At 35.0% G+C, this 12500-nt stretch overlaps 1 protein-coding gene across 3 annotated transcripts in view; it reads right to left on the bottom strand.

The window, feature by feature from the left end:
• Window positions 1–11234, bottom strand: part of LOC111047331 (BTB/POZ domain-containing protein 3-like) — a 16923-nt gene extending 5689 nt beyond the window's left edge. Inside the window, exons 1-2 of one of the 3 annotated variants that reach the window (XM_022333061.2) lie at window positions 11038–11234; window positions 6068–7567 (exon numbers count right to left, since the gene is read on the bottom strand). In XM_022333061.2, the coding sequence (XP_022188753.2) occupies window positions 6640–7567; window positions 11038–11042 (933 nt within the window). In that variant the 5' untranslated portion in view covers window positions 11043–11234 and the 3' untranslated portion in view covers window positions 6068–6639. Of the gene's footprint in view, window positions 1–6067; window positions 7601–11037 lie in introns of those variants that run through there. The other 2 variants (XM_022333062.2, XM_022333064.2) reach the window with 2 other exon arrangements.
• Window positions 11235–12500: the final 1266 nt, after the last annotated feature.

Genomic DNA, 12500 nt, shown 5'->3' on the forward strand with positions numbered 1-12500 from the left:
GGTTCTAGACTTTAAACAGCTGGAGTCAGAAAATTGGCTTTCAAAGTCACATTTAAATTAAATTTCGAAAAACTAGAAAATTGAACACAAAATAAAATAAAGAGAAAATGGTGTAAAGCTCCAGCTATTCTGAATTATTTAGGAATGTTTCATTTCGTCAAGGAAAAACGTTTCCAATTATATAAATGAGAAAATAAAGATTTATTTTGCAGTAACCATTTACTGCGACTATGCCCCGTTTTGGAAAGCCAATTTTCTGACTCCAGCTGTTGAAAGTCTAGAACTTACCTAAATCCCGTGCTCGGAAACCGGCTTTAAATAATTATACTGAATACTAGAGACTATAATATATACTAGACTATAATAAACCTGATGAATTGGCAACAATGTCTATTGGTGCGGGGGGGCTCATCTGTACAAATTTCCATTGAACCATTTCCGTGTCTTGAACTGTTTCTATTTTATCGCAATTTTCTATTAAAAAAATACCGTAATTTTTGAAACAATATCAAATGATGGGCTGCACTCAAAAGTAGAAAGATGAGTAAAAATCTTCCTGATAATGATATATAGTTTTCAGAATGTTTTGTGTAATTTTTAACTTGATAAGTATTTCTGACAGTTGCTTCTTAATACATTCCATTTAACTAATTGAATATTCTTATTTCATTGTAATTTATTGAACAATCTTAATAACGTACAGTATTAATATTGTCCAAACCACTGATCCATTAAACTAATTGAATATTCTTATTTCATTGTAACTGATTAACGTATTTATATTGTCCAATCCACTGTTAAAAGCAATATGAGATACTGAATTGATATTTAGATAATATTACTAAAATATGATACATGAATTATTGATGTTATTAGATATTGAAAATTGATTAGTTGCGACCTGAAAACTCTGACACCAGACCTGAGCCAGCCAGGTCACTCGATATTATTATTATGGGCAGCAGAATATATGAATAGAGTGTGAGTGAAGCGCTACGATTGGCCATTAGCTGTTGACAAATGAAGGTCGAGCTCTACTGTCATTGGCCGAGGCTAGACACTCCCAAGTATTCCAAATATGGTCATGATGATCGTTAAACAACAATAATGATGAGAAACTTAGTAACTGAATCCTCATTTACTACTGTATCTCAATCTGTTTCAATAATGGTTTTGACAAATTAATAGAAGTCTTTCTCATTCGAGATGGATATCTAACACATCATTACACTATTTTATTTTCAATATTTTCTAACTGTCAAAGTGACCATTGAAATTTGAATCAATAAATTTAAAGTTGAACATCACCTTCACAACTACACAAAGGCCCGGTTGCACAACAGCCGGTTCAATTTTAACCGTGATTAACGTTATAAACTTTTTTACAATATAGTGAGAAACTCTATTAACAGGTTTGACAAAAAGGTATGAAATCTTCAAGCACTACACTTCAGTATTCAATTCGCACAGAAACTCCGCTATAAGTCCGGTTGCACAACAGCCGGTTCAATTTTAACCGTGATTAACTTTATGAGAACCAATCAGAGAAGGCGTTTTTGAAAAAACGGATTCTCTGGTTCTTGTGGAATTAATCACGGTTAATATTTAACCGGCTGTTGAGCAACCGGACTTATAGCGAAGTTTCTGTGCGAATCGAATACTGAAATGTAGAGTTTGAAGATTTCATAATAGGTTTGTCAAACCTGTTAATAGAGTTTCTCACTAAATTATTGTAGGATGATATGAATCATAGCCTGTTAATTTCCCTGTAAAATTGCGTTGGTGACGGATATTGGGTATGGAATCAAATCAAACTCGATCGTATTCGAAGCAATTAATGCAATTTCTTGATCGGTCAAAAATGTGTAGTCAGCAGTTACAGGAAATTCTTTAGCGTTCGTGGTCAAGAATCTTATCTGCTTTCGAAGATTGTTGACAAGCGATCCCATCATATCTGCTACAATATATCAAGTTCACTTTCATTTAGGGCGGTTTCTAAGTAGGGATTGAGCTAATAAGTTCTAGACTTTAAACAGCTGTAGCCAGAAAATTGGCTTTCCGAAATGGGGTGTAGTCGTAGTCATAGTCAAAGTCAAATTTAAATTGAATTTCGAAAAACTAGAAAATTGAAAACAAAATAAAATAAAGAGTAAAGTTTCAGCTATTTTGAATTATTTATGAATGTTTCATTTCATCAAGGAAAAACGTTTCCAATTATTATAGAAACGAGAAAATAAAGATTTATTTTGTTTCAACTATTTACTGCGACTACGCCCCGTTTTGGAAAGCCAATTTTCTGACTCCAGCTGTCTTAAGTCTAGAACTTATTAGCCAAATCCCGAGCTTGGAAACCGGCCTTGAGAGACCATTTTTCGAGAATGTTGAAAAGCTCTATAGTGAGGTCCACGTTGTAATGGCAGTGTTTGTTTAGTAATAGTATTGCTATCCTTGTCTATCATTCAACAAAGCGGATAGCGCTATCTCTTTCTCGCTTTGATCTGTTGCCAGATCGTATTTTAACAATGCAGAATTAATAATTTAATCAACAAAATATTCCATCTTATTCATGAAAATTCATTATGAAATAATTGAAAAATAAACTTCCTTGCTTAATAAAATATAATTTATTGATTATTTCAAACGAGAATGAACAGTTAATATTACAACAATGAACCTGTATCAGCTACCGTCTATAGAAGGCATTGACAAGACAGAGGATCGGCAACGTTTTTCTCATAGGGTATCTTTCTTCACTACCATTATAACGTGGAACTCACTATAGTTCAGAGTTCAACGCTATATAGTGACTCAGAATTAAATCAATTTATTGTTTCAAGCTCAACTGATGAAAGAAAGTCATCTTTCAAAAATCGGTCAGGCCTCTCTTTACCTTGTAACATAGTTCATTGATCTCAAATATATGGATTTGCTTCTCTTTGAGGTATTTGTAGTATTTTAATACTTGAACATGGTGTGAGTATGAAGTAAGGACTGTTTTAGTATGAATTTTATCCTTCAATAGTTCCGCAAACATTGCATAAAGTAATAGTTCTTACTTGCTACAAGAGTTGAGATTATTTTATCGTGAGTCTTGAGATAAACCTTGTAACATATTTAAATCTGGGTAGATAAAAAGCCCTAACAGAAATAGTAATAGGTCTAAAAATAAAGTAATTGGCTAATATCGCCAAGCAGATAATAATCAAGATAAGATAGCATCAGCTTGTTCTGGCTAAATGGTACAAGAACCTAAAAAGGATTTGAAGGAAGTTTATTGCTCATAAATAGATTATTATATAAAATATTTGAAGATTGAGGTTATGTAGATGTATTCACGGATCGGTGACCTAGAGATCGATCAAACCGAAGAACGTAGAATCTGACCAAAACCCCTTGGCAGAGCTTTATTGCATTCGGATGGTGTGCAATGTGAAAAAACACCCGTCCACGTGGCTAATTATTAGGTAGCATGGAATTAATATTAATGTATAGAATATTAACTAGCATGCAAAGAGCATAAATAAAAAAACCAAATAAAAATAATTTAATGTATTCAGGAAATAAGAGTTACCAGGCGCATGAATACCGAATAAAATTTGCATGCACCAATAGTAAAACGGCAGTTAATAGGCGGCAACTGTAGGCCAATTCAAAATATTTATATATATTTATATAAATGTACTAGTTTTCGTGTAAAAATTTGTGTAATCTATGTTATCAATATGGCTCGAATGCAAAGAAATTATTAATCATATAATCTAAGCAATATTTTGGTATTTTTTGTAAGATCTATTTGAATTTAATGGCGGAGGATTGAGATATTTAAATTTTATGCTAATTTGAAAGTCGGAAAGAGGATCTGTAAAACTTGAGAAGGAAGAACCAGCACTCGCCAGCCAGATGCCACCATAAGAGGACCCCAAATATTTTAGAGCGAAGTACCTTATTAATAATTTTGTAAAAATTAAAGTTAAAGTAAATTATTAAATTTCTTAAAAGACTTCGTGATGCTATTGTGAAGCAGAAGTCATTTTTCATTTTAATTAAATTGATAACCCTGGAGGAGACGATTCCGGCTACCATATTCCCGGACCGCATGGAGTTGGATCGACATCGGCGGCTTACAAGAAGATTTTCGACACGTGAGTGATTAAATTTGAATTTAGTGATGGGCGCCCTAGTGCTTCGAAATAATCTGATGATCAAAGCTAGCTCGCCGAAAGGGTTATTATAAATTAAGAAATTAATAAGAGTAATACTTGCGCAAGTAAAAATTAGAATTAAAGGTATTTAATTGAAAGAAAAATATATAGATCAACATTTTGGACAACATTTTACAAGTTTATAGTAGAATAACGAGTAGAACACTCCACTGGCTCGTTTGAGTGAGCTACTCTTGAAGAGAAAATCACTCTCTAAAAATAATTGAATAGAATAAAATGAATAAGCCCCAACATTATTGTCACAACTTGACATAGTTACAGGCTAGAATGGGTGGAAAGTAATGAATGAGCCACCCATTGTACAATTAAGATAAGCCATTATATTGTCTGTGTACAGGCATTGTCAAAAGCTGAGCGAAAAGTAACGTCAGATGCATTTTCTCATCATTTCGTGATTTTTGCGAGTTGCTGACGTCTTTTGAAATTCCCGCTATGAGTTGCATGATGGAAGCAAGACAAGCCTTCTGGCGACTGCTGAATCATCATAATATTCTCCTTGAAAATTGGCTGCAAAAGCTGCTTGTTGCAATGATTACTATTCAACTATGGAAATCATTGATATTTTCTGATGAAGAGGTTTGTTAAGAGAAATCTTGAATTCCCCTCATTATCAATAATAATTGTTATGAATGAGCCAGGAACATGGTTGATTGAACTTTACTTATTGTTGGAACATGTCTAATTGCAATGACTAAGGGTGGGCACACAACAGTTAGTCAAGACAAGACTAGTCACGATTAGTCACAATACTTCACATAGTTGCTTATGAAGCAACACACACCGATTAGTCATTGCAATTAGACATCATGTCTTCATAAGCAACTGTGTGAAGTTTTGTTACTAAACGAGTCTTGTCTTGTCTTGACTAACTGGTGTGTGCTACCCTAAGCCTAGGCGCAATCCTGTATAGTCAAGACAAGACAAGACATGATCAGACACGTTCAGTCACAATACTTTCTCACAGTTGCTTATGAAGACATGTCCAATTGCAATGACTAATCAGTGTGAGTTGCGTCATAAGCAACAATGTGAAGTATTGTGACTAAACGTGTCTGATCATGTCTTGTCTTGTCTTGACTAGACAGGATTGCCCCTAGGCTTAGGGTAGGCACACACCAGTTAGTCAAGACAAGACACGTTTAGTCACAAAACTTCACACAGCTGCTTATGAAGACATGTCTAATTGCAATGACTAATCGGTGTGTGTTGCTTCATAAGCAAGTATGTGAAGTATTGTGACTAATCGTGACTAGTCACATGCGCCTATCTATTGATAGAAGAAGTGTTCATTGATGAACGACATTCAGCTATTCTCTGGAATGAAATGAGGTTATATAGAGAGTTAATCATTATCCTTCGTCCTGGTACCCTCAGAAGCTGCCCTACTATCAGAATATTCGGACCTGTTCCCTAACACAAAAAATACTCTTTTAAAAATTATCATACATAATGTATCAAACTCTTCAGCTGATATGTACCATTGGATTAAATTAATCATCAGTTCAACATCATCATAAGCATCATCATTTGAAAATTCTAATTTACCCAAGTACTTGAGATAATCAATTCAATAAAGAATAGCACAATGAACACTCATACAGGTACTCTGGGAGAGTAAGATAAAATAATGCTGAATTATTGTACAAAACTTTGAGTTTTTGAGAATATAATGGAAGTTTACATTGTTATAATATTGATTCTTGCAGAATTCAAATTCAATTTCAAATTATTTATCAGTGAATACATTAAGGGCCGGTTTCCGAGCTCGGGATTTGGCAAGTTCTAGACTTTAAACAGCTGGAGTCAGAAAATTGGCTTCCCGAAACGGGGCGTAGTCGATCCACAGAGAAGTCGATCCAGTTTCTGAATGTGGTTGGTATACGTACATTAATAAATTAGAAGTTTACAACTTTCTATCAGTTTGAAACGTTATTTACTTCAGGTTGATTCATATAAGCTAATATTATAAAAGTATAAATAGAATTATTAATGTTAAATTGATAGACTATGGATATCTTTTCAAAAACTGAAGAATTCAAATTAGGTACAATATTGAGGCATTATTACTCTGAGACAAAATAGTTTTGAAAGTTATTTGTGGCCCAACTTTTGAAAATTATTTAGAGATGACATCAATTGGAGTTTTCTCCAATCCGGATTTAAGGCGTATATTTTTCAGTTGTCTTGATTATCAACTTCTATTTTATAAGATAAGCCATTTCACTTTCTTAACAATTCCACTTTAAAGGATTAAACTTTTGTAATAGATTCAGAGCAGCACTCAAATTCTACCAGCTCCAATCAAAAGGAAATATGAAAGAAGTAGACGTGGCACCCAATGATTTTCTACATTTTTCTGGGCACCCTCCTGTTCAAAGATTTCTGGAAGAAGGAACAGCTTTGGAAGAATATCGTGCTATTTTCTTGTGAAATTACGTTTCACCCTATTTGCAGACAAATGACCTGGGTACGGTGTAGCACCAAACTCGGCCATATTTAAAGCGATTGCCAATTTCTCTCCCTCAGTCAACAATGGAGACTTGGCGGCCTCAGCAAACTCTTTTGCAGTCATAGTCAAGAACCGAATGTGTTTTTGAAGATCGTTGAACATTATTCCCATTTTATCCATTGCAATATTTTCACGTTTGGCTTTAGCAAGAGCCCATGTCTCAAAAAGTTTGAAAAGTTCCAGCTCAGATTTTAACGCCAATGACTCCAAATTCAAAATCCAATCTACTGTTCTAGGATCAGCTGATAAAAATACATTGTTACTTAGAATTTTCTGCGTATGCGTTTCAATGGCTTTGCGACATATCTTATTCAATTGGTCGGCAGTATCATTCCAGATATAATTGCTATTATTGAAGTAACAAATCACTTGTGGAGGATCACTATTTATTTCATCCTCCATAAATTTAATACACTTTGACACAAGTTGAACGATCTTAAACTTTGTAGCTGCTATATATGTACATAGAACATAGTTTGATGTTGAATTTTGATATGATTTAAAATCGACTCCACCTGTATAAATAAATTCCTTCATTGCTTTAAACCCGTACACATTCAAGTCTTTTACGATAACTTTCGGATCAATTCCATTTTTCCCATAAAACATATCATAAAACACTGGGCTAGCCATGGAGAAAATCAATTTATGTCCTTTGATAACAAATTTATTGGAGCCAACAATGAATTCGCAGTCACTTTGGATGTCACTATCACACAAACGTTTGAATCTTTTTTTAAAAAACTCCTGGTCTGTTTTGCAGGCATTGTCAGGTTTGAAGAGTGGGTTGGAGTCCATTTTGTGGCGGTTTTTATCTGGTCCGCAGGCGATTCCCCTTCAGAAGATAATTATGTAAGTCGAGAATCAGCTAAACAGAAGAGAAATAGAGTGATTTTGAGTTATTGTGAGTAAATATGGGTAGAAAATGGAGAAACCCCTTTGCTTCCTCAGGACAATAATATTGTTTTGCTGGATAGAATAGTGGAAATTAGGTGGGGAAAAACTGATATGGGAATGTAAGGCAGAGGGAAAAAGGCGAGCAGGAATACCAAGGAAAAGATTGCCTGATGACCTCCGGAGAAATTTAGAGGCTAGGGGTGGTTATTAGAGAATGATTGGCCGTTTGGCGCAGGATCGTGATAAATGGAGATCTCTCGTAAACTTTACACCGCAAGGTAGAAGAGGCGGGGGAAAAATAATAAAAGAATCGATTTTTTGTTGCTGATTATGCAGCTCACATGAGACATAGGCTAGTGTGTGATGAATGTTACTTGAAGAACCAAGTTGATTTGTATGATGAACCAAATTGTTGGCGATGACTTGTTGATCATCTTTTACATGTTAGACAGATGAAAGTGCCTTCAGTTCTAAAGAGGTGAACTACAGCCACAATAGTGAGGTCCTCGTTATAATGGCAGTGGAGAAAGATACGAGAACAACGTTGCCGATCCTCTGTCTTGTCAATGCCTTCTATAGATGGTAGTTGATACAGGCTTATTGATGTAATTTTAACTGATCATTCTCGTTTGAAATAATCAATTATATTTTATTAAGCAAGAGATTATATTTTTCAATAATTTCATAATGAATTTTTATGATTGGGATGAAATATTTTGTTAATTAATTATCAATTCTACATTGTTCAAAGACGATCTGGCAACAGAGGAAAGCGAGAAAGAGATATAGCCATCTGCTTTGTTGAATGATAGACAAGGATAGCAATACTAATCAAACACTGCCATATAAAGTGGACCTTACTATAGAATTATTATTATTATTGTCATTTGTTACGTGAAGCCACAAATCTGAGCAGAGCTCAAGTGGCATGTAACATGTCATGAACATTTTTTCTATGCAAAGTGTATCCATCTGTAGGTATAAACTCAAAGTATGAAGGCACCACAACATTCCTCCATTGTATAGGGACACGCTTCCACAAGTACATTAGTAATTGAAGACAAGAAAAGCCTATGACTACCACATAACCGTATTCTTTCAGGTAGACAATTGAAGAGCTTCAGTCCCGAATAATATGGTCCCTTTTCCAAAAGTGTCAGTCCGTGAACGGGGGTACTGATATACAGCTGAACTCTTTGCTCTTGTGCTATAGCCATAGCAAACTACATTTCCCTCAAATCTCTCTGAATTTCTGAAGACAAAATTTACAGTCTCAAGGAAGTGCAATGCTGGGACCGTGAGAAACCTGTATTTTCTAAAAATGGGCCTACATGAATTGGATGGCCGCAAGCCCTCCAAAACACGAACAGCTTTCTTTTGCATCTTAAATATTTTATATAAATTATTCTTACTATTCCCCCAAAAGAAGATGCTGTAGCGTATTAGGGCTAAAAATATCCATGATACACCTTCTGAGCTGTCTTTATAGTGGAGTCCTCACAGTTCTCAGTGCAAAAAGTGCATGATAGAGCTGTTTTATAAGTTTTTCCAAGTGTTTATCCCATTTCATATTTTTTTGCAATTCCACTCCAAGAAAACTAGTCACTTCAACAGACAAGCACTCCCTCCCATTTGAAGCATTCAGGTTTGAAGGTTCAGCATGATGTCCCGTCACGGCAAACCTGATATAGTTGGATTTAGTCATATTCAACTTCAATGCATTATGACCAAACCAATTGTTGAGTTGATGCATAGCCGTTTCAGCCCTAATCATAACTTCACTATCATCCTTACCAGTAACCAGAACCGTTGTATCGTATAGAATATGATCTAGAAGCTTATAAATGATAGAATAATATTGGAGCAGGATTCAAGTAGAATGCTGCAGGTACTGAAAGCTTGTGACTTTCTATAGAGAGATTCAGGTTATAAAGTCAGCTTTTGATTAGCATCGGTTTGCTACTCTTTTCAGTCATTAGACAAAGCAGATAGCTCTATCCTTTTCCAAATCTACGCTGTTGGCAAATCAATTTAGAAATATTATGAACTACCAAAATTTTCTATAAATCCAAAACTCGTTACAAACGATTACGTAGCTATATTGTTGAAATCGCTTTAATAGCTTTGGATAGTATTCAGGGACCAGGGACTTCTTCCTCAGTAATAGTATTCATTAATTAAATCTTATTCATTTATTATATTCTTTATTTGTTACTCTTATATTTTGTGTTTTGAATTGTAAATTGAGTGTGTAATTGATGAATGTTAAGTGACACATACCTAGCTACATTTGGACTGTTGTATAAATTAGAATTGGAACCGTTTTGGGCTTATAAGCCTGTAGTACTTTTCTGTAAGTTGTGTAATTCTGAATGGTTGAATAAATAAAAAAATATTCACTCACTAGAAAATAAACATTACTGTTGAATCATTGGAAAATGAATGTGAAAAAATCTGATGTGGCGCACTCACACAACTTTCCTTGCTCATTGATCTGTAAGCCCCATTCTTGAGGGAGAATAATTTAGGGGAATAACATAATGACGATTGGCAGCAACATATGTGTAAATTGTGAAATTTGATATTTTCTGGAAGTTGTCAAAATAGCTGTTCTACAGATGAAATATCTCGACTATGTGTTCTTTTTATGAACTGCTCTACCTACCAACCTCATGCACGAGAAGGAGGTTACAAAGTCCATTTCTCAAGGATGGGGTGAACCCCCCATTAGTTTCCCAGAAAGGAGACTCATGCCAGTTAATAGAGCTGATAAATGACTATACAGGGTATGAATTTGAAAAAAAAATCGGTCAAGTTATTTTTGAGAAAATTGTGAAAAACATGGTTTTTTAGTAATTATCCGCCATTCTTCTCAAGAATACTACGGAGCTCCTGCAATTTTCCCAGAAATGAGACTCATGTCATAGGGCTGACTCATATCGACTCAGTCGATAGGGCTTATCCATGGTATAAATTTGGAGGAGGTCGTTAGAGCCGTTTTCGAGAAAACCGTAAAAAACATGGTTTTTTAGTAATTATCCGCCATTTTTTCCGCCATCTTGAATAGAATTCCATTGAATTTCTCATTGTCGGATCCTCATGGTATAAGGACCTTAAGTTTAGAATTTCAAGTCAATCGGTTAATTAGGAATGGAGTTATCGTGTTCACAGACATACACACATACACACACACACACACACATACACACATACACACATACACACACAGAGACCAACACCCAAAAATCATGTTTTTGGACCCAGGGGACCTTGAAACGTATAGAAAACTTGAAATTAGGGTACCTTAATTTTTTTTGGAAAGCAATACTTTCCTTACCTATGGTAATAGGGCAAGGAAAGTAAAAATGAGCTGACTTCAAAATAACTGATAATAGAACACTCACATACCTCATTCAATAGTTGATCGGGCAATCCGCATCAAGTACAATAGCTATTTGGTACTCCTCAATTTTTCGGAAAAGACTCTAAACAGTTTCAAATGTATTGTAGACTTGACTTTCGCAGGATGAAAAGTTAACAGTCTGTTTGTCAAATGCACAATGATAAAATAATTGAGTAGCATACTTGAAGCTGTGAAACGCTCGAACTGATATAATAATATCATGACAGATAAGAGAGGAAAATAAGACGATGCAGACTGGTAGGCTAAATTATCTCAGTATGCTTTCAATACTCAATATTCGCAGATAGGCTTATCAATTTCAGCAAAATTCCCTTCCCAACACCACTTGACAATAATTGCATGTAAAACACTCGAAATGATGTGTCATGAAATGATATCTTAAATTAGAGAACATCGTCATATCGGTGATTGTAATGTTGTCTGTGAATTGGAGAGTAAGCATCAAGGGGCATTGTAAAGCAAGGGGAATTTTTACGATAGCTGCGTGAATGCTGGATACTGACTGAGACTGGCTAGGGCCTTACCATCATGGTTAGGGGACTAGATGGAGTGTTGAAGACAACTTGGATGGAGAAATGTTGAGAGAATCCATACTGAAAAGTGAGAAGAAAAATATATAACTCTCGCTTCCTCTAAACTGGTTGCGCCTATCCAAGGGTTGAATAATATATCGAATAGTATAATTATTTATAGTAAATATATGTGCCAAAAAATGATATCCTCTATAATTGAATGAAAAAGACTAAGAAATTGTCAAAAACCACAGATTTATTGATACTTAGAAAGACCGGTTTCGGTTATTACAACATTGTCAATCTCTGATAAACTAAGAAAAATTTTTGACGTGACAACGTCTTATAAATTGGTTTGCCGGGTGACACTTCAAGAAACTGCGTTACGTTCCCACGTTATGCGCTCACAATGAGAGCGAGTGAGAGCGTTCATTTCGGTTCACGGTCGTCTGGAAAGAGCACGAATAGGAGCAGTGGCGAGCAACGCAGCAGCAACCCGAAGGCATTCACCTGGAGAGAGAGTGAAACGGAGCAATCTCCTGCGACTGCGCCACTACTTAGTGAATAGGTTATGTGAATAAGAAGTGAATAGGTATAAGTGTAAGTATAATAGGTGTAAGTGAATAGGTTATGTTGTAGTAATCACAATGTTGTGGTAGTTTTCAATCACAAAAGTAGTATAAATCGTTTCTCAGCCAATAATAATTTGTTTAACTTGAAAAAATGAGCGCGACTTGCTATGTAAAAAATTGAATCGAGCACAGTTAGCCCGCCCTAAGAGCGAGAGAGACAGAGTGATTTTGTTGAGGATGTGTGAAGGTAAAAATAAAATTTTGTTAATATGAAATTCAGTGCGAGATTCTTTGTATAAATCAATGTTTTAAATATAATTCTTTGTATAAATAAATGTTTTAAATTGTTACTATTATTTTATC

Source organism: Nilaparvata lugens, chromosome 4 (assembly GCF_014356525.2).
Source record: "Nilaparvata lugens isolate BPH chromosome 4, ASM1435652v1, whole genome shotgun sequence".
Classification (NCBI taxonomy): Eukaryota; Metazoa; Arthropoda; class Insecta; order Hemiptera; family Delphacidae; genus Nilaparvata; species Nilaparvata lugens.